Source organism: Amblyraja radiata, chromosome 19 (assembly GCF_010909765.2).
Source record: "Amblyraja radiata isolate CabotCenter1 chromosome 19, sAmbRad1.1.pri, whole genome shotgun sequence".
In the NCBI taxonomy this organism is placed as follows: Eukaryota; Metazoa; Chordata; class Chondrichthyes; order Rajiformes; family Rajidae; genus Amblyraja; species Amblyraja radiata.
The window spans coordinates 38,754,089-38,775,925 of record NC_045974.1 but is presented as its reverse complement, the minus strand read 5'-3'; the positions used below and the strand labels follow the sequence as shown (position 1 = coordinate 38,775,925).

At 41.9% G+C, this 21,837-nt stretch overlaps 1 protein-coding gene across 7 annotated transcripts in view; it reads right to left on the bottom strand.

Moving 5' to 3' along the window:
• Positions 1 to 12,829: 12,829 nt before the first annotated feature.
• The window catches only part of tspan12 (tetraspanin 12), a 45,925-nt gene continuing 36,917 nt past the window's right edge, over positions 12,830 to 21,837 (bottom strand). For 6 of the 7 annotated variants that reach the window (XM_033038295.1, XM_033038296.1, XM_033038294.1 and 3 more), the window contains one exon: positions 12,830 to 13,378. In XM_033038295.1, the coding sequence (XP_032894186.1) occupies positions 13,064 to 13,378 (315 nt within the window). In that variant the 3' untranslated portion in view covers positions 12,830 to 13,063. The remainder of the gene's footprint in view (positions 13,379 to 21,837) is intronic. The other variant, XM_033038297.1, reaches the window with a different exon arrangement.

Sequence of the window (21,837 nt, the reverse complement as noted above, 5' to 3'; positions counted from 1 at the left end):
CAGTCGTGCAGGTTCTCCAGGTTTTGCTGTAGTTCTGGGAGTAGGAAATCCGTGCTCAGTTACACCTCTACTTCCTGAGAAGGCTTAAGAAATTTGGCATGTCCCGAACAACTCTCACCAACTTCTACAGATGCGCCATAGAGAGCATTTTATCAGGCTTGGTTTGGGAACAGCCCCATCCAGGACCGCAAGAAATTGCAGCAAAATGTGGACACAGGCAAGACCATCACACAAACCAACCTCCCTTCCACTGACTCCATTTACACCTCACGCTGCCTCGGCAAGGCCAGCAGAATAATCAAGGACCAGTCGCACCCTGGCCGCTCCCTCTTCTGCCCTCTCCCTTCGGGCTAAAGGTTCAGAAGTGTGAAAAACCACACCTCCAGATTCAAGGTCAGTTTCTTCCCAGCTACTATCAGGCAACTGAATCATCCTACCACAACCAGAGAGCAGTCCTGAACTACTATCTACCCCATTGGTGACCATTGGACTATCATTGATCGGACTTTACTGGCTTCACCTTGCACTAAACTTTATTCCCTTATGTAACTATACACTAAATGGTTCGATTTTAATCATGTATTCTCTTTCCGCTGACTAGTTAGCATGCAACAAAAGCTTTTCACTGAACCTCGTTGCACGTGACAATAAACTAAACTGATATTGCAAATGGTGGAGAATTAGATCATGAGGACCAGCACTTTGCGCTGGGGTGAAGTGAGTGGAGGTGGATTGTGTAGAAGGTGAGTTAACATGCTATTAAAGTAGGTATGTTACAATACTTACCTTCAGCGGCGCTGCAATTCTGCCACTGGCCGTGTGCGCGATTTTGGCACCTTTGAGGGGGAGGGCGGGGTTAAAACGCGTTTTTTTTCCTACCTTGTCCTGGATTATATTTGGTTGGAGTGCAAGCTTTTGCTGAAGAATCGTTCCGATGGGCGTTCTGTCTATTTTTTTTTTTAATCGCCCGACTCGTTCAGCGCTGGAGTCATTTTAAAATCAGCTTCTAAAACCGTCAACGGGGACGGATTTCATGTAGGTGACAGGTAAAAGAAAGCTGTTTATTTTTATGTATAAAAGTGGTCCTTAAGATACCTTTAGTTCACATTTTAAGTTGCGAAACGGTGATTTAGTCCCCATACCAACCGGTAGTGTTTTTCCTGCCGATATGGGTCTAAATCACTGCAAACCGCAACGTTCCAAATGGTCGCGTTCCAGAAAAACCCACTCGCAAGATGATTTAAATGGCCATTAATTTACAGGTATTAAACATTAAATTCCTTCCATTTGGCCTATAAATCCATGACAATGAGATTTAAAAATTATGTTATATTCTGAATTCTTGTGTGAATGTTATTTGGACACTTAGGCTATTTAAAAATGTTAATCTATTCTTAAGAAATTGATAGATGTTTAGATCTAGTAATTGAATTTTGTAATTAGCTACAATTAGGTGACTAACTAATTATATGCTTTAATTTCAAGTCATCTAAGTAAGATTGTTTCATATTTGTTTCAGAATGCTTCAATCTATAATAACTGAAAATTTATTTCCAGAAAAACCCACTCGCAAGATGATTTAAATGGCCATTAATTTACAGGTATTAAACATTAAATTCCTTCCATTTGGCCTATAAATCCATGACAATGAGATTTAAAAATTATGTTATATTGTGAATTCTTGTGTGAATGTTATTTGGACACTTAGGCTATTTAAAAATGTTAATCTATTCTTAAGAAATTGATAGATGTTTAGATCTAGTAATTGAATTTTGTAATTAGCTACAATTAGGTGACTAACTAATTATATGCTTTAATTTCAAGTCATCTAAGTAAGATTGTTTCATATTTGTTTCAGAATGCTTCAATCTATAATAACTGAAAATTTATTTTAGTTCTCTTAATGTTTAAGAAAGTTATGGCCATTTGACTGTCCTCGATCACAGCTTTTGTGTTAAGTCAATGGAAAAGCAATAGAGAACAAGATGCTAATTTCCGAGTATGAAAATGGCCATAACCTTTTTAATACTGAAGATATGAGAGTGAATTAGGTGACAAATTAAACTTATTTTTATGCTTTATCTGGTGGGATAAATTAAAGACTTGATATTTTTAATCTCAAAATTTTGTAACATTGCAAATTAAAGAGTTAATTGTGTTAATGTCCTTGTAACGCTGCAGCAAATAAGAATTCTATGATTTCACTTCCAGAGAATTGACTTGAGTTGGCTGGGATCAGGGACTAGCAGTACAATGTGGAGAGGGCAGAGCTGGGACCAGCATTGTCAAAGAGGGTGATAACAGGATGGTGGTGGAAAATAAACTAGTCCATGGAATACCGGACAATGTGATCAGTGAAGGATAAAGGTAAGTCATTGTTTAATCTGGGAGGCATCCCTGTTGGCAGAAGGGGAGCAAAGATCCCGACCCAAAACGTCACCTATCCATGTTCTCCAGAGATGCTGCCTGACCCGCTAAATTACTCCAGCACTTTCTGTCCATTTAGTTTAGCTTATTATTGTCACATGTCCTCAGATGCAGTGAAAAGCTTTTGTTTGCATGCTATCCAGTCAAAGCAAAGGCTATACATGAATACTATCAAGCTGTCCACAGTGCACAGAAAAAGGGTAAAGGGTTTAATATTTTGTGCATTTTATCCCCATTGGCAGACCTGTGCTAGTTGGGCCATTTTCTCCCAGGTGCATCAAGCAACATGCATGACCAGGACATTCGGATGAAAGTCATTTTGCAAAGAGAGTTGTATGAAGAATATTATCCCGTGCATATAGAGTCTGGATAAAACATGAAGTGCTGGAGAAACTCAGCGGGTCAGGCAGCATGTGTGCAGAGGATGGACAATTGGCATTTTGTGTCGGGGCCCTTCTTCAGACTGAATATCTCCTGTGGGCCAGGAATGATCTGCGCAAGGGAGATGGGTTTCACCTGAACTGGAGGTGAACCAATATCGTGGCGGGCAGGTTTGGATGTGCCACACAGGTGGGTTTAAACTAGTTTGGCAGGAGGATGGGATTCAGTGCAGAGGTGAAGCAGGTGGGTGGCTAGAAGTCGGCACAGAAGCCAATGACAATGTTCAGTAGACAGGATAGACAGGAGCATGGCAGAAAATACAACATTAAACTTCCCAATGAAGCCTTTGATGCAGGTGTGCTGGCATTCTCCAATTCTCTTTTTTTTACTTAGGGGGACAGGCTATCCATTTAATAAATCAGTCCAAGTACAAATCAATGCACGAGTTTTAAAGTAATCCAAGATGAGACGTTAGCTTAGGTGTGGCATCTTGTCTGGCATGGACAAGTTGGGCCAAACGCTGCATGATTCTGTGACTATTAACCGTTCCAATTTCATGTTTCGCTGCCGGAGAGCAGGGGAGAGGAGGGGCAGCGTGGGAGATTTATGAAGAGCCGTTACTGTGAGGCCAGGTCACATTCACTGTCCACTGAGCAGCTGAGAGGAGGAGATTTTACGAGCAGCTGTTCGTGTCTCGGAGTGACTGCTCCAAGTTCTGTGTGAAGGGAAGGCAGGCACGGGAGGAGCAGCCATTCTGGAGCCGAGGTGTGTTTGAGGGTACACAGAGGCTAAGCAGAGGGTGGTGGCCTTCATCTGTCACACTCTTTGATCTTCGTGCAGTAGGGATGATAGTTAGGGCACTGGTACTACTGTACAATGTGGGAAGTGGAAACGTCCAGTACCCCCGAGGACTGAACGTGTGGAAAGTGTGTCCAGCTGACTGGCTACAAGAAGGAAGTGGAGCTACAGCTGGACAACATCAGGATCGACAGGGAGACTGAGGGCTTCATAGACAGGAGTTATAATGATGTGGTCACAACCAAGGTCCAGGCAGAAGGTAGATGGGTGACCACCGGGAAAGGAAAGAGGCACAGGGTGCAGGAATTCCCCCTGGCCATTCCCTCGATAACAAGTGTGCCTTTTTAGATACTACTATTGACAGCAATGATGGTTCAGTCTGTGGCACCAGGCCTGGCTCCGAAGCACAGCAAATCAGGGTGATGTCAGACAGGACTGTAGTGAGAGGAGACTCCTTACTTAGGGGGACAGGCAGGTGATTCTGTGGCAGCAAACAGGAGTCCACATCTCAGGAACGGCTGCAGAATGTTCTCAAGGTTGTTGCTGCGATTGACTTTTGTGCCGACTTCTAGCCTCTCATCTGCTTCAGCCCTGCATTGAATCCCATCCCTCTGCCTGTCTCGATTAAACCCACCTGCGTGGCACTAGCAAACCAGTATTCGTTGTGCACATTGCCATAGGTGGGAAAAGGGATGAGGTCCTGCAAAGTGAATACACAGAGTTAGACAAAAACTTAAAGCCATGAGAGAAACCTAGCTCAGCGAGGGACAGGAGTAACAGCTTAATGCCTCAGTGTACAGGTGCTACAGGTGAGATACAATCGGAGGAAAAAGAGGAGGGGGAGTTGTTTCACTGATTAATTAATAGTAATCAGTAGTAAATTAGTAAAACAAGAGGAGTCGAGTATAGGAACAAAGAGGTCTTTCTGCAGTTGTCCAGAGCCCTAGTGAGACCACACCTGGAGTATTGTGTGCAGCTTTGGTCCCCTCATTTGAGGAAGGACATTCTTGCTATTGAGGGAGTGCAGCGTAGGTTTACAAAGTTAATTCCTGGGATGGCGGGACTGTCATATGCTGAGAGAATGGAGCAGCTGGGCTTGTACACTCTGGAGTTTAGAAGGATGAGAGGGCATCTTATTGAAGCATATAAGATTGTAAAGGGTTTGGACACGCTAGAGGCAGGAAACATGTTCCCGATGTTGGTGGAGCCCAGAACCAGGGGCCACAGTTTAAGAATAAGGGGTAAGCCATTTAGAACGGAGACGAGGAAACATTTTTTCTCACAGAGAGTTGTGAGTCTGTGGAATTCTCTGCCTCAGAGGGCGGTGGAGGCCGGTTCTCTGGATATTTTCAAGAGAGAACTAGATAGGGCTCTTAAAGATAGCGGAGTCAGGGGATATGGGGAGAAAGCAGGAACGGGATATTGATTGGGGATGATCAGCCATGATCACATTGAATGGCGGTGCTGGCTCGAAGGGCCGAATGGCCTACTCCTGCACCTATTGTCTATTGTCTATCAGTAGTGACATTACTGAAGGATCGACCAATGTGGCAATGTGGGTGGAGTTGAGAAATAAAAAGGGGGTGATTGCTTTGTTGGGATTATACTATCAGTCCCCAAATAATCCATGGGAATTTGAGAAACAAATATGCCAGAAGATAGCGGATAGCTAACTACAAGACTAATAGGGTTGTCATAGTAGGGGATTTTAACTTTCCCAATATAGACTGGGACTGCCATAGTGTTCAGGGCTTAGACGGGGTGCGATTTGTCAAGGCTACTAAGGAATTATTTCCCAGGCAACATACAGAAGCCGCTACAGAGGAGAAGCAAAGCTGTCAACCATCTGTACTTCAGCGCCATCAACGTGTACCAGGGTACGTGCGCTGCTTTGATTCCTGAAGTTAATCAGAATCTCCTGTATCTTGCTGACACTGAGGGAGAGGTTGTTGTCTTAGCACCAGGTTGAAAAGTTCTCAAACTCCTTCCTGTATTCCGTCTCATCATTATTTGATATCTAGCTCACTACGGTGGTGTCGTCTGCAAATTTGTTAACTGAGTTGGATTGGTAAATGGCTGCAGAGTCAGGAGTGTGTGAGGGGGTTGAGGACACATCCTTGTGGGCACTAGTGCCGATAATTATCATCGAGGATGATTGTTCCCCTATCCTCACTGTTTGCAGGCTGTTTATCTGGAAGTCAAGGATGCAGTAACAGAGGTGAGTACTGAAGTTTTTGAAGTTTTCAAATCAGGAGCTTTATATAGTTAATTTATATAAGATTTAAATAAAATCATTAAAATTGTCCTAACAGCTTTTCCACAAAAGAATTGCTCCGTGAATATCAACTCGTATGGTTCTTCCCACGTTCATGTGTATCAAACATGGAGCTTTCTTGCCCATGTATTTTTGATTTATTTTAATGTAACTATCTCACGTTCACAATAAAAGTCGCGTATGTGTATTTTGAAAGACCAGAACAATTGGTCATTTTTAACAGATACTGATTTTTTTTTAGAGAACTCCACACATCTCAAAGGAACAACATGTGCCATACATGGTGACAATACAAGCATCCACGGGACAGCAGTATCACTCAGAGATGCCCCCAAGTGTTTAATAAAGGCGACAGCCCATCTGAATACAAAGCTGTTCAACATTTCACTATTTCACTGTACACAGCAAGGGCACAATTGGAAAGTCTGCCATGTTTTGAGAGTTTAGATTTGTCGTGCCTGCAAAATATCTCCATTAATGAGACATATTAAAGACTTCAGCATAGCTACCATCAAAACGTACTGCCATTAATCATGATTAATGCTGCTGTTTTGTGTTGAGAAACATTCAATCCTGAATCACGAGATAATTAAATAATCAGTAATCAGCAATGATTCATACCCCAGGCAGCATGTGTTTTGAAAAGATTCGAGCATTAGGAATTCAAGGTCACTGAGACTGAACTAAAATCAATGCCCCGAGTGACTGTCGATTGGCTTCCCAACAGCTAAATAAAATGAAAACCTCAAATTGTAAAGGCATTATAAACCAAATAACAACAAATAAAATTAATTGAAATACATTTTCATTTCCAACCATCATTGGAAGGGCAAACGTGCTTGACTGGTTAACTGTGTGTGTGTAATCAACGTGGCAAAGTAAGTTTAATTGAATTCCAGTTTTTGTACCTCTTTTATTTGCAAAACCCTTAAAGCCCAGGCTTTTAATCACAACACTGTAATGAAATGTTTGGTAAATTACATTAGCCACACACATGATGTGTACTCTGTTGTTGTCTAATCAGGGTTTCAATATTGAGATGTTATTTAGAAAAAAAGAATAATCAAGACAGGGCTGGTGGTCAGGTACAGGCACTTCAGCCCACAATGTGTGTGGCATTAGTGAATATCAAGGCATAGCATGCTGTAATAACGTGAACTTGTCTAGTCATGTCTGTTCATTGTAAGCCCCTGTGGATCAAATATTGAGGATTTTAATTAATAAAGGAAGACAAGATTCAATTCAACAGATTACCAGCATGAATAGTAGTTTGGGATAAGTGCTAACAGGTTTGATCACATGGCATGCCATTGTAAAAGCACTAAGCACCCAAGTTGTTTTTAATCCAAGGTAGATATTGCTGGCAATCATTGCAGGTGAAATCACCCCGAACACTAGATGGGACTGGACATTTCCCCATTCGGCGGCAGGCAGTAGATAGGACTGTTTGATGAACTTTTGTAACTTTGTGAGTGCCAAAACGTGTGTGCTGCCAAGGTGAGGTCAGCTAGATGGTTTTACCGGGTTGTATGCAAAACAAAACATTTCACTGCACCTCGGCACATGATAATACAGTATCATTGAATGACTGTTTTGGAGTTCCCAACTGTGTCAGCCACTGACACAGAGGTGAGGAGATATTTCCCAGAGGGAGGAGAATCTTTGGAATTCCCACATCTAGAAGGTTGCAGAGACTCAGCCATAAAACAACATGAGGCATTTTCAAAGAATGGATTCCTAATCTAATTACTGAAATATTCCATTATCCAAGCATTTTTCCATTCAGGGATTTGGAAAACTGGAAGAGACAACCAGAGACACATCCTTCCAGCCTCTACTAATGGTGGCCTTAGCTGTTCTCCTCTCCTCCTTAACACAGAGGACTTCTTTCCAGAGATGCATCACATTGACCTGGACTTGTATGTCCTCTAGTTAAATGTGCTAGCTGCCTCTGCTATGGGGAGTGGGCCTTTAAGAGCCAATGCCCCACTCCCACTGATGCAAAGTAAATTGGCAGAAGCTGCACTCAATAACGCATGGTTCTATCTGGAGTAACACATGCTCTGATTTAACAGAATTATCTGCATGTAATTCACCGAAAAGCAATTTCATATGTTTTTAAGTCAAGTGCATAATATTTTGTTATCACAAATGAGCATTGGTATCAAAATGGTTGGATTTCATCTATTCAATTTCTATGCAAATAACCCAAATTGTCATGTGGGAGTTCACTGAGAGTTACTTTTATTCTTAACCATCTAAATGTTAAGCAATATTTTGAACTTGAAGTTGTGAGATGGGCAGAGCAAACTGCGTCTCGCTTCAACAAAATTGAAGGATAAAATTAAACCACGATGACTACACAGGTGATTATATATGATTCCAATGGTTCAGAAACAGAAATAAAAAAAGAGGAAAAAGGATATGATTTTAATTTGCGTAATTTTCTTGCAAATAAAACTCAATGAGATCCTACATTTGTGATCATCTCCAATCATCTGCTGATGCAAGTTAATTGCTCTCCTGTCGGAACACATTGTCCTTTGAAAGCAGAAGACGCTGGAAACACTCAGCAAGTCTGACAGATGGAAAGGTTCAGTGGAGTGTCTTTGTGCTTAATTGTTTGCTGTTTTTCTCTCCAACAATTTCTGGAATCTGCAGTTTATTGGTTCTTGAGAGAGAGAGAGAGAGAGAGAGAGAGAGTGAGAGAGAGAGAGAGAGAGAGAGAGAGAGAGAGAGAGAGAGAGAGAGAGAGAGAGAGAGAGAGAGATGGAGTGAGAGAGAGAGAAAAAAAGTAACGTAAGCTCGCCATTCAGCCCATGGTTGCTGCTTCCAGCGACATCTGTGGCATCGGTGGCAGGCAGTCTAGGTGCTAGAAAATTTGAGAAAGTCTCCGTAAGACAGGATTACAATTTTGACATTGGCAGCTTGCTGCCCGACTGGAGCAGATCTACTGGCTTCCATGGCAGAACAGTTCCATAGCTGATTATAGCCACAAAATGCTGGAGTAACTCAATGGGATTACCTTCCTGTTGTGATTCCTATAGCTGATTATCACTATTTATACGATATAACCATTTTAATAACTATCTCTCTCAAAATATAATTCTCCTTGATTCCGAATTCCAACTTTCACATAAAGAGAATACAAGGGAAAATATATATAATTAGTTTGTCAGATCAGTCTGAAGAAGTCTCGACCCGAAACATCATCCATTCTTTCTCTCCAGAGGTGCTGCCTCGCCCGCTGACTTTTTGTGTCTACCTATAATTAATTAAAGGCCCGTAACAACACTAATGCATAGAGGGATCTTTAGGTCCAAGTCATAATGCCCTGAAAGTGACAACATAAGTTGATAGACATGGAATGCTTCTCTTTGTTGGGTGTCCTGCTGCATCTTTATGCAACTATGGCTGAGCTGCATTTGGAGTATTGTGTGCAATTCTGATCACCCTCACTACAGAAAGAATGTGGCGGCTTTGGAAAGAATGCAAAAGACATGGTCACTATGTTATAGGAAAGATGTTGTCAAGCTTGTTGGAAAGAGTGCAGAGACGATGTACGAGGATGTTGCCAAGACTTTATTCCATGGAGTGCAGGAGGCTGAGGTGCGATCTTATGGAGGTGTACAAAATCATGAGAACAGATCAGGTGAATGGAAAGAGTCTTTTGTCCAGAGTAGGGAAAATCGGGAACCAGAGGACATAGGTTTAAGGTGAGGGGGTGAAGATTTAATAGGAACCTTAGGGGTAACTTTTTTCACACAAAGGGTGGGGGTATGTGGAACAAGCTGCCGAAGGAGGCAGTTGAGGCAGGTACTATCGCAATGTTTAAGAAACATTTGTACAAGTATATGGATAGGATAGCTTTAGAGGGATATTAGCCAAACGTAGGCAGGTGGGACTAGTGTAGATGCAGCATGTTGGCCAGTGTGGGCAAGTTGGGCCGAAGTGTGGGGTGTTTCCACACTGTATACTAGATGACTAGGAGGTTTAACAGGATAATGCCTGGATCTGGGGACATCAGCTACTAGGAGAGGTTGGACAGACTTGAATAGTTTTCTGTGGAATGCCAGAGGTTACGAGGAGACCCGAGAAAAGTATATAAAATTATGAAAATCATAACATCGATAGGGTAGACAGTCAGACATTTTTCCCAAGATGGAAATATCAAATACTCGAGGGCATAGCTTTAAGGTGAGGGGGCAAAATCTAAAGCAAATCTACGGGGCAAGTTTGTGTTAATGTTACAGCCTGGAATGTGTGGCCGGGGGTGGGAGTGTGGGGGGGAGGCAGATATGATAGTGTCATTTAAGAGGCCCCGACCACAGGTGAACAAGAGGAAGAGGACTGAACTTTGTTGCCTTCCCGGAACATTGATTCTGCAGCGGGGAGATGTTTTAATGTCTTATGTTAAATTCTAAAGTGTTGTGTTTATCTTATTTGTGTGCTGCAAAGTAACTCAAATTTCACTGCACCAATTGGTGTATGTGATAATAAATGTTCTTTGTTCTTTGAGATTTTTGGATAGACAATGGATACGCAGGAAATGAAGAGATATGGATTATGTGCAGGCAGATAAGAGCTGGTTGGTTTTGCCATCATGGTTCAGCATAGGACATTGTGGGCCGAAGGGCCAGTCCCTGGGCCTATGCAGTCACAGGGGATGACAGATGCTGAAATCTGGTGCAAAGTAATCTGCGGCAGGAGTTCAACAGGTTGAGGAGCATGGGGGGGGGGGGGGGGGGGGGGGAGGGAAGAAGAGCTTCACGTCCTGATTCAGGGTCTTGACCTAAAACGTTTCTTCACCCCCTGTTGCTACTGGTTTCCTCCAGCAGTTTACATGCTGCTCCAACTCTCACATGTTGACCCCAAACATTGTTGGAGACATCACTGTGATAATGAGTGTTCCCTGAACCACACCCCTCCCCAAGATCACCACGTGGTCCTGCACTGTCACACTAGCTTCAGAAGCAACATTTCATTGCACATCAGAATTGTTCGTATCTAGAAGTACATTTCACCTTGTACTTCGTTTGACAGTTTCATGAAAACCTTTTAAAGCCCGAGCTTTGACATCTCTTGATTATCAATGTCCCAATTCTTCTTCCTCTACAACTTTCCTTTGATTTTATTCCTCCTTCCAATTTAATTATTTGCTTTACTTTAACAACGTCCTTCTGAGCCTGAAAGATCAGTGCACAAAGGTGAGAGCTGTATCCCATTACACCCACTTCCATGCATTTTGATTATGTACAATTTACACATAGGTTATGTTTCTGTGTGTTGTTGAGTCTATGTGCAGAGTGTCATAGAGTCACAGAGTGATACAGCATGGAAACAGGCCCATCGGCCCAACTTGCTCACATGGCCCAGCTACACTAGTCCCACCTGCCTGTGTTTGGCTTGTATCCCTCCAAACCTGTCTTCCTACCTGTCTATTGGTTTCTTAAATGTTGGGCTAGTCCCTGCCTCAACTACCTCCCCTGGCAGTCTGTTCCATAACCCCACTACCCATTGTGTGGACAAAGTTACCCCTCAGATTCCTATTAAATCTTTTCTCCTTCACATTAAACCTATGTCCTCTTGTCCTCGATTCGCCTACTCTGGGCAAGAAACTGTGCATCTACCCGATCTATTCCGGTCATGATTTTATGCACGTCTATAAGATCACCCCACATCCTCTTGCGCTGCAAGGAATAGTCCCAATCTATTCAATCTCTTCTGTAATGTGATGCTTCTGCAAGCAACATTTTCATAGTAGCTGTATCTCACTACACTTGTGCATAAGACAAGAAACAATTTCAAACCAAACACAATACTGCCCTCCAAGTTCACTTCTGGCATTTTCATTCTACCTGGACTTCTTCAAAGCAGTCAATCAGGTAAAACAGAACTAATTTAAATGTAAGATTTTAATTAAATGTGTTAAATGTTTTCAACTTTTATTTCTTAAAATAGAATTGATGGTTTTTGCTAAATTCAATGTTTTTAAACTTTTCTATAAAATATCAGGCATTCAGAAACTGAAAGAAGCATAGATGATAAAACTGGAAGGTTTCACTTTGAAGCAGAGGTTCTCAGAGCAATGTTCACAGTCATAGTCCATGGAAAAATGTCCCTCGGCCACCACTGCTGCACATCCAACTAAAATATGTTTCCCGCTCCCACTTGCATCCCCAGCGACTATTGCCCTTCTCAATTCTCCTGCCACTCGAGTATCCTTGGAGCTATTTAAAGTAGTCAATTAACATTGCAAATGGCAGAGCTTTGGCATGTGGGAGCACACTGCAGGGGGGGGGGGGGGGGGGGATGGGGGGGGGGGGGGGGTGGTGATGTAAACTCCACATGGACAGCACTCAAAATCAGGATCAAACTCCTCAGACATTTATTTGCAACAATTTTGTCTGTGTATTCTTGAAATACAGTCCGCAATTAATATAGTGTTGATACATGTGGTTTGCAAAACTAATACAAATATTAAATACTAATTAATTATAAGAAATAATTTGTAATTGCTTTGAGTACAGAAGTCTTATCAGGCCCCACCAACATCTACGGTTTCATGAGAAAGATGAAGTTTTGTGACTTGGAATTAGAAAGGAGTTAATTTAAAAAAAAAAGAGAATTAGAACTGCAATTACAGTATGTGCAAAGCAGGACATAAAACAAAGCTGTACATTTATCAAGTCATTCGCACTGGCATCTGTTAATGTAGAATGTAAACACAGAAATACAAACTTTGACAAAATCTGCATCTTCCCCCCCCCCCCCAAAAAAATACAGTAGTCACTTAATTCTGAGTATTCTATAACGTTATAAAGCTCCAAAATATGTTATATTATGGTTCTTATAGATTGGTTAGAATGTTTTTGGCATCAGATGCATAGTATACTTGATGTATTTATACAGTGTAGTTAAACAAGTAACGCTAAGCCTTTGGAGATCAACTTGGGAACTTTATAAAGTCAGAAGCCTTTATTGAGTGAATGACACCAAAAGACACTGGCATTTGAGTACAGGTCTCGTATAGCAGCAGAATAAAAATGCCTCAATCAAAAGAAATTACATTCCATTCACTTCTAGATCATTTATCTCAGTCTCTTATTGCTTTACTTATGTGCAAAAGGTAGGAAGAGTTGTTAAATATATCCAGCATTCTACTGATTGAACCAAATCCAGCTACAATTCCTCGATTTCAAACTGTGTGTAAAAGCTGTTTGCCACCGTATCTGTCTGCTTCAGTTCGTTGCCTCTCGGGACATGTTTCAGTAATTCTGCTGAATGACAGGCTAGGTGCTGGGAAGTCGTCTTCTTTTGGCTTATCGTTTGACCAGTCTGCGGCTCCTTTTTGTCATAATACAACGTCCAAAGGAATGTGACAGTGATTATCATGGCCAGCAGTTGCACAACTCCAATGGATATCCCAAGAAACCTCAGCATTTGCAGTTGTTTTGTGCCACGTAGAAAATTATACATCTTCTGTCCGCAGCCCTGCTACAAAATAAAAAGATGTTATGGTGAATTGCCATGAAATAAAACCCTGCATTAATCTGCTGAAAAGAATGAAGATTAATATAAAGAAACATTATTGTGTAAATTGTATAGCAATTTATTCTGAGATGCCCAATAATTTGCAAATTGGCAAAAGATGCTGGACTGTTTCTGCCTTCTGGCAGCTCAATGCACTGTTTGAAGAAATTGCTGCATCTGTTAAAAACTATTACCTAAAGTTAATACAAAATGGTAGGTCTGCTATTTAATATCACTACCCTTTAAATGATCACAATTGCCTGGCAGCATCATCAAAATACTACCCCAATCTAACATGGGAACAATTGAAAGCAGTGTTTGACATCGGAGACGGAAGATTCTTCATAGAGATTTAAAATACAGCCTTATTTCTTTTCTGAAAAAATAAACTTTCCCCTATGTTCCTCTTTTTGTCTCAAATGCCATTATAAGCTTACACTTACAGAACATTTTAGTGTGAAAAGACTGTGTGTGAGAAGCATTTTAAGGAGTGCGACACAGGTCAGTGTGATCCAGCATATTCCAAACTTTTCTTAAAAAAGTAAATTGAATAAGTATTAATGTCATTCAATATTTCTCATGATGACATGTCAGTAATTGGGTCAGCTAACTTCGATGTCAATCTGATATTTCATGAAAAGGTTTTACTTGTTATTTGTAGAGCAGGTGCAGATATTCTTTGTAACACTAGCATTCATTGTTCATTTCTAACTGCGTGTGAAATGCGAAGGCAGTTCAGTCACGCACAGAGATGGGTCTGGAGTCACGTATGCTACTGCGTCAGGTTACCTTTCACAGACGTCCATAAGATTATTTTGTCCATAAGTTGGAAAAGATACCATCGCTGTGGTCACCATACTACCACATTATTGTAATGCACAGCATCAAAAGCACTCAAAACGTATTCATGAGAGGAATCGATCAGGTAGATGCACAGAGTCTCTTGCCCAGAGTAGGTGAATCAAGGACCAGAGGACATAGGTTTAAGGTGAAGGGGAAAAGATTTAATAGGAATCTGAGGGGTAACTTTTTCCACACAAAGGGTGGTGGGTGTATGGAACTAAGCTACCAGAAGAGGTAGTTGAGGCAGGAACTATCCCAACGTTTAAGAAACAGTTAAACAGGTGCCTGGATAGGACGGGTATTGAGGGATATGGACCAAATGCGGGCACATGGGACTAGTGTAGCTGGGACATGTTGGTTTGTGGTGGGCAAGTTGGGCCGAAGGACCTATTTACACGCTGCATCACTATGATTCTATGACAAAGTGTAGAGTGAGAAAGAAGAAAATATTTCTGCCATTCATATCAATTAACAGATGTACTTTGGACTTTTGAATTTAATAATATGGGACCTGGTTCATATATACAGGTGTCCATAACTCACACATTTGTAACCCAGGGACCACCTGTGTTGGTTAGACTGGCAACGTTCTTTCTCTGAAGCACAGTGAAAGTATTGATTGGTTGATAGAAGCATACAGCATGGAAACATGCCACCATCACCAAGTCCACACTGACCATTAATCACCCATCCACACTCGCTCTGTTATCCCAGTTTCGCCCTCACTACCTATACATTGGGGGCAATTCACAGAGGGAAATTACTTACAGCCACGCTCATCTTTGGAACATGGGAGGAAACCGGGGAACCCAGAGGAAGCCCACGTAGTCACAGGGAGAATGTGCAAACTCCACACAGACAGCACCCGAGATCAGAATCAAATCCTGCTCTCTTGCCGCTTGAGGCAGCAGCTCAACCCGCTGTGCCACTGGGCTGCGACTTTATTCATTAGCAGTTGTGAATATGTCCATTAACTGGTGGCTAGATTCACGCACATTGGATATGCCCCTTATTGTGAATGTATGAAGTGAATGAATTGATTCAAGCTTCTTAATTATAAGCCTTGTCTTGGGAATGCAAAGTTTGCAGATTCCCCTCATTCACAAGGACCACTTAAATTAAATTCCTATGCCTAGTTTCCACAGACATGTTTACATTTGAAGAAATTCACAACCTTACTAATGGTAACTTTGATCTTAATTTGATCAAAACTAAAAGATTAGTGCAGATGCAAATTGCCACCAAGATCTTAGACCCTACTGGAGCCTAGCTTCTTCTATTCTAAAATATAATTCGGTAATCAGTCTGAAGAAGGGTTTCGGCCCGAAACGTTGCCTATTTCCTTCGCTCCATAGATGCTGCCGCACCCGCTGAGTTTCTCCAGCATTTTTATCTACCTATCATTCAGTGAATGTACATTATCTTAACCACATATCTCCCACCCCAAGCCCTATATCCCCTTTTGGTCCCCCCCCCCCCCTTTCCCCTCCCCATCTCTTTCTACCCATATATTTCCCTCCAACTTTACATTTCACTTCCCCTCGCCCTTGACACTCTTTTGTCTCCTTTTCACCTCGAGCCTTTGTTACTGACTTCACCCATCTGCCAATCAAACCCCTTATATTCACCTATCGTGCCAGGCTATATCCCTGCCCCCACCCCTTTTCCAGCTTTCTCTCTCCCATCCCCCCACTCATAGCAATCCGAAGAAGGGCCCCAACCCGAAACATCAATGTCCATTGTCCACTCCCTCCATGGATGCTGCCTGACCCGCTGAGTTCCTCCAGAACGGTTTTGCTCAAGATAATATCGGAAATGACTCCGAGATTAGATGAATATCTTCTCATCCATCCCACATGACAACCTCAATATGATATGACAGACTATCTTATGAAATATATCGTACAAAGTACATGTGCACTTTTCTTATGAAATAAATCTGCATTAAATCACAAGAACAAGGCGATTATTAATATGCACCAAAATCATGTTCAATGGACTCAGACGCAAGGCCAGTCCCACCAACAAATTACATCATTGATTTATGGTGACTATTTGCCTCACTGTACAAATGTATTCAAAAATAGAAATGTCCAATACACAAGTAAAGCAGGACATTTAGAATGACATTTGATGAAATGCTTTCCAGGGTGCTGACATCCTTGTCTCTCAAATGGCCTTTTGGACAGCTCAATCAATTTCCCAGTGGGTTCACTTCCATAATATCCTGAGTATAGTTATTTGCTTGACAGTTTGAAAGTTGATGTATCCACTATTTGACAAGCAATCCTCTGTAGGACATATCAATCTCTCAGAAATGTTCATGTCAAACAATTCTTTGAACGTCACAAACTAAAGTTGAATTTCTTTTGATGAGCGCGATTCTGCCACATTGGCCTGGACAGTCAATCATACAAAGGCACAATTTTTAAGTGGTACGGTGTTAATTTTATGCATTAAATCTATTGCTAAATGATTGGGGACTAGTGGAACCCATTGCACAAACGTCAAACTTCTACCTGCAGCTCCATGCACAAGTGTCCACAACAAAGGGCCATATCCAACATGCCCAAATCTAGCCACTGTAAACACGTAGACCACTGCTCACAAATACATATGTATAAAGGGAGATCCATGGGCACATGCTTCCCTTGCCAACAGCCATATTTTTTTAAATCCCAATTGCAGTATTTTTTCTGCACAAATCAGGCAGGCTAAAAGAGACACAAGAGGCAGCAGATGCTGGAATCTGGCACAAAACAAAAACAAACTACAGAAGGAAATCAGTAGGTCAAGCATCCATGGACGGGGGTGAAAGGAACGCTGCCATTTTGGTCAAATCCCAGGACTAGGCCGAGAGTGGAGAGGGAAGATGGCCGGTATAAAGAGGACGGGCAGTGGGTGATAGCAGGATTGAGGAGGTCGTTAAGGATGACAGACAGATGGAGCAGGGAGGAGGTGGGGCAGGATTGTAAGGCAGAGGTGGGTGGGCAATAAGGGGAAGCGGACATTACAAAGGGCAGGTGGGGCCAGTTAGGATGATGGAGGCAGAGACAGAAACTGAAGGGTGATTAGTAGGAGGCAAAGGGAAGATGGAACTAGATGGGAGAGGGCATCAGGTGGGTGAATGGTGTGGGCAGTAGTTGGATGGAACCAGGAGGGAAGGGGGTCAAAGATACATGAAGGGAGAGCTCGAGGTGGGTATGGGAAAGGGGACAAAAATGTAAGGACCAGACGGGAAGGAGAGTGGAAAAGACAGGAGGTTAACGTAGGTGGGTGAAGAGGAGATGAGTTGGCGTGCAACTGGGAGCTCGGGATGCCCACTGTGGACAGAGTGCAGATGCTCTGCAAATTCATGGTCTTGTCCGAACCTGGTCTCATTGCTGTCGAGGCGGCCACATCAGGAGCAACTAATACAGTCATGTATTACAAGGTTGGAGGAGGTGCTTGCGAATCTAAACCCCACCTGGAAGGGTTGTTTCAGTCCATGAGTGATGGTGTGGGAGGTGGTGCGAGAACAAGTGTTGCACAGCCTTTGGTTGCAGGGGAGTGCTGGGGGTTATTGAGGTATTGTTCCAGTGGGATGAGTAGACCAGTGAGCCATGGCAATTATTAAACAGGCAGTGACTTCATCAGTGCCGACCAACATTTGCCTGCTCTATTACCATCACTGTTGTTAAACCTAAGAGGAAGTATCAGATGGCTGTCAGTGTGACCTCAATGACCATCCTACCCTTACTACACATCACCAAGGGATCCATTTCCATAAGCAGCTAGTATCAACCAGTTTAGCAGAGTTGATTAAAAGTAACCTGCACCATGCTTCACGCTTAGACCACTGGGATCTGTTTTGGGGTAAGGGTGAATTGTACAAATGGGAAGGGCTGCACCTGAACAGGGGGGGGGGGGCAGCATTCTGCAGGCAGGTTTGCCACTGCTACATGGGTGGGTTTAAGCTAAATAGTTGGGGGGGGGGGGGGGGGGCAGGGTAACAAATTAACAAATTGGAAATACAAGGATGGAGTTAAAGGGAAATGGAGTATAGGAAAAGTTGAGAAAGACACCAGAATTAACGGGGCAGAAAATTAACGGAGGGATAGGAGAGTATGGCCGAGTGAAACAGGAATCAATGTGAAAGGTGAGGTGAGGAATGGATTAAAAGTATTATATATGAATGCACAAAGTATAAAAAGTAAAGTGGGTGAGCTTGAGGCTCAGTTAGAGATTGGTAGATATGACATTGTGGGGATTACAGAGACATGGCTGCAGTAGGATCGGGGCTGGGAACTGAATATTCAGGATTATACGTCCTATAGGCAGGTGGGCAGAGGAGGTGGGGTAGCTCTGTTGGTGAGGGATGAAATTCAATCCCTTGTGAGGGGTCACATAGGGAGTGACGATGTAGAGTCGCTGTGGATAGAATTGAGGAATTGTAAAGGTAAGGACACTAATGGGAGTTATCTACGGGCCCCCAAACAGTAGCCTGGATATAGGGTGCAAGTTGCAGCAGGAGTTAAAATTGGCATGTAACTAAGGTAATGCTACTGTGGTTATGGGAGATTTCAGTATGCAGGTAGACTGGGAAAATCAGGTTGGTTTTGGACCCCAAGAAAGGGAGTTTGTAGAGTGCTTCCAAGATGGATTCTTAGAGCAGCTTGTATTGAACCCTACCAGAGAAAAGGCAATTCTAGATTTAGTGCTGTCTAATTAACCAGATTTAATAAAGGAACTCAAGGTAACGGAACCGCTAGGAGGTAGTGACCATAATATGACAAGTTTTAATCTGCAGTTTGAGAGGGAGAAGGTTAAATCAGAAGTGTCAGTGTTGCAGTTGAACAAAGGGGACTATGAAGGCATGAGAGGGGAGCTGGCCAAGGTCGACTGGAAAAGGATCCTAGCAGGAATGACGGTGGAACAACAATGGCAGGAATTTCTGGGCATAAACCAGAAGATGCAGGATCATTTCATTCCAAAGAGGAAGAAGTATTCTAAGGGGAGTAAGAGCAACTGTGGCTGACAAGTGAAGTTAGGGATTAGGCTGTGGGCCGAGGAGCTTTATTCCAGTGTTTCGTGACCCAGGTCACAGAACTACATGAAATTTTCACATATTGTGTAAAAAAATTATATAAATCACCCCTGAAACTCGTCATAAACAAGACTTGCACATTTATATTAAATTAGAGAAAAAACGGAACAATTTCAGGTATTTTTAGTCCAATCAAAGCACGTTTAACATTGAGTTGTCTGCCAGTTGGCCAATCACGCGCTTTGTTTCAGACTAGCACACATCATAGCTGAGAGGGCTTCACTGATGCCTGTTTTACTGGAGATTCCGATGAAGGTTCTTTGTCGTGGAAACTTGCAGCAGAGTAATTGAATTTAGTGAGAAAAGCAATAAGAAGTCTGAAAAATGTACAGCTAAGTGGATAGAAGTGGAAGAAAGTCTTGAAAGCAAAGTCCCTGCAACACAAAGTTGTGAAACTTTGTGAATCACCTCAAACTGAAAGGTAAGATCTAAAGTCTGAATTTATGAAAATTAATCTGTATGGATTTTAATTAATTTAATTGCGCCCTTTATGATGTGAAAAAATGAGATTTGGAGGCTGTACATTCACTCATTCACTCATTCATTCACTCACTCACTCACTCACCTCACTCACTCACTCATTCATTCATGAAGTTGAGGGCCTAAACTATATGTATTAATAACAAGGTAAATTAAACATTTTCACTAATGCCATCTTGTTGTAGAGTAATAAGTCTTAATCATCTAATCTCGGAGCTGCCTGCGATAACTTACCGGGAAAAGGTGCTCCGATCGCGGGGCCTATGTATTTAACATAGTGAAGCCGCGGTCTCAATTAAAAAGCAGCCGATTCGCGAACGCGGAGCCGCGGATCTTCTCCGCGGGCGGGGGGAGGGGGGGGGGTGGGGGTGTACATAGTGCCGTCCGTAGCAGCCGTTTTCAGGAAAATGGAGGAATATATCTATCTGGAATATATATATGTATAATAATATATTATATTATTGTATTATTATATTATTATACCTATATTACTATCTGGAATAGATATAGTTATAATAATATATTATATAATATAATATATTATATTATTATACCTATATTGATATCTGGAATATATATAGGTATAATAATATATAATATAATATTATTATACCTATATTACTATCTGGAATATATATAGGTATAATGACATATAGTTTAAATGGACTGCGATACGGAAATAGGCTGCCCATCGTGTAATATGGGCATTGGCCACTAGATGGCACTTACTTTCCCGATCTCATTTTCTAATTAGTTTAATTAATTAATGTGCAACTTTCGGCAATGACGAGTTATGACATCCTTCTCAATTATATTTCATCTATATCTGTGGAAAATGTCATGTAGTTTGGTGACTTGGGTCACGAAAACTGATTTCTAGACACATTTTTGATGCTCGGCCCACAGCCTAGATGGAATAAAGATGGGAAACTTTCAAAGGACATCAGAAGGTAACAAAAGGGGCAATACGGGGTGAAAAGATGAAGTACGAGGGTAAGCTCACCAAGAATATAACGAAATAGTAAAAGCTTCTTTAGGTATGTTAAGAGTAAAAGATTAGTAAAGCCAAATATGGGTCCCTTGAAGGCAGAAACAGGTGAAATTATTATGGGGAACATGGAAATGACAGAAGAGTTGAACAGGTACTTTGGTTCTATCTTCACTAAGGAAGACACAAACAGTCTCCCAGATGTACAAGAGGATCTAAGGAGACAGAGAAACTGAAAGAAATTTACATTTGGCGAGAAATAATATTGGGTAGACTGATGGGTCTAAAGGCTGATAAATCCTCAGGGCCTGATGATCTGCATCCCAGGGTACTCAAGGAGGTGCCTCTGGAAATTGTGGATGCATTGGTGATCATTTCCCAATGTTCTGTAGATTCAGGTTAGTTCCTGGGGATTGGAGGGTAGCTATTGTTATCCCACTTTTCAAGAAAGGAGCGAGAGAGAAAAGGAGTAATAAGACCAGTTAGCCTGACATCGGAGGTGGGGAAGATGCCAGTCAATTATTCCGTCCTCTGCTGGAACTTATGCGCAATAGCACCATCTATTGGACCTTTATTGCGAAAGGTCAGTTGCACACAGGAAGTAGGAGGCAGGGAGTAGTCTCCTGTCTTTGTTTTTTCTGTCATGTTCAGCAGCAAAAGCAATCCATCCCAAACCTAGCTTGCTCCGCTTAAGAAAGCAATGGCTGTAAGTTTATATAGTTCACTGTATGCTTGGAATGCTATATTAGAGAATATTTATGGCAGATGATGTTTAACCCATTTCATTAACTTCATAGCATTTGTGAATGTTTAGATTGTTAGCAGGCGGCCATTTTGTAGCACCTTACATACAAGGAATAGGATTTGCTTTGATTGTTCATTATGTATTTGCCCTATATGTTCTACTGTTTAGAAGATTTGTATATTTCTGTAAAGGAGAGTAATTTGTGTATCTTTCTTCTCCTTTATAGTTTCACTCGTTTTTCAATATTAAGAATGACAGCACTGGAAAATTATTAAACTTAA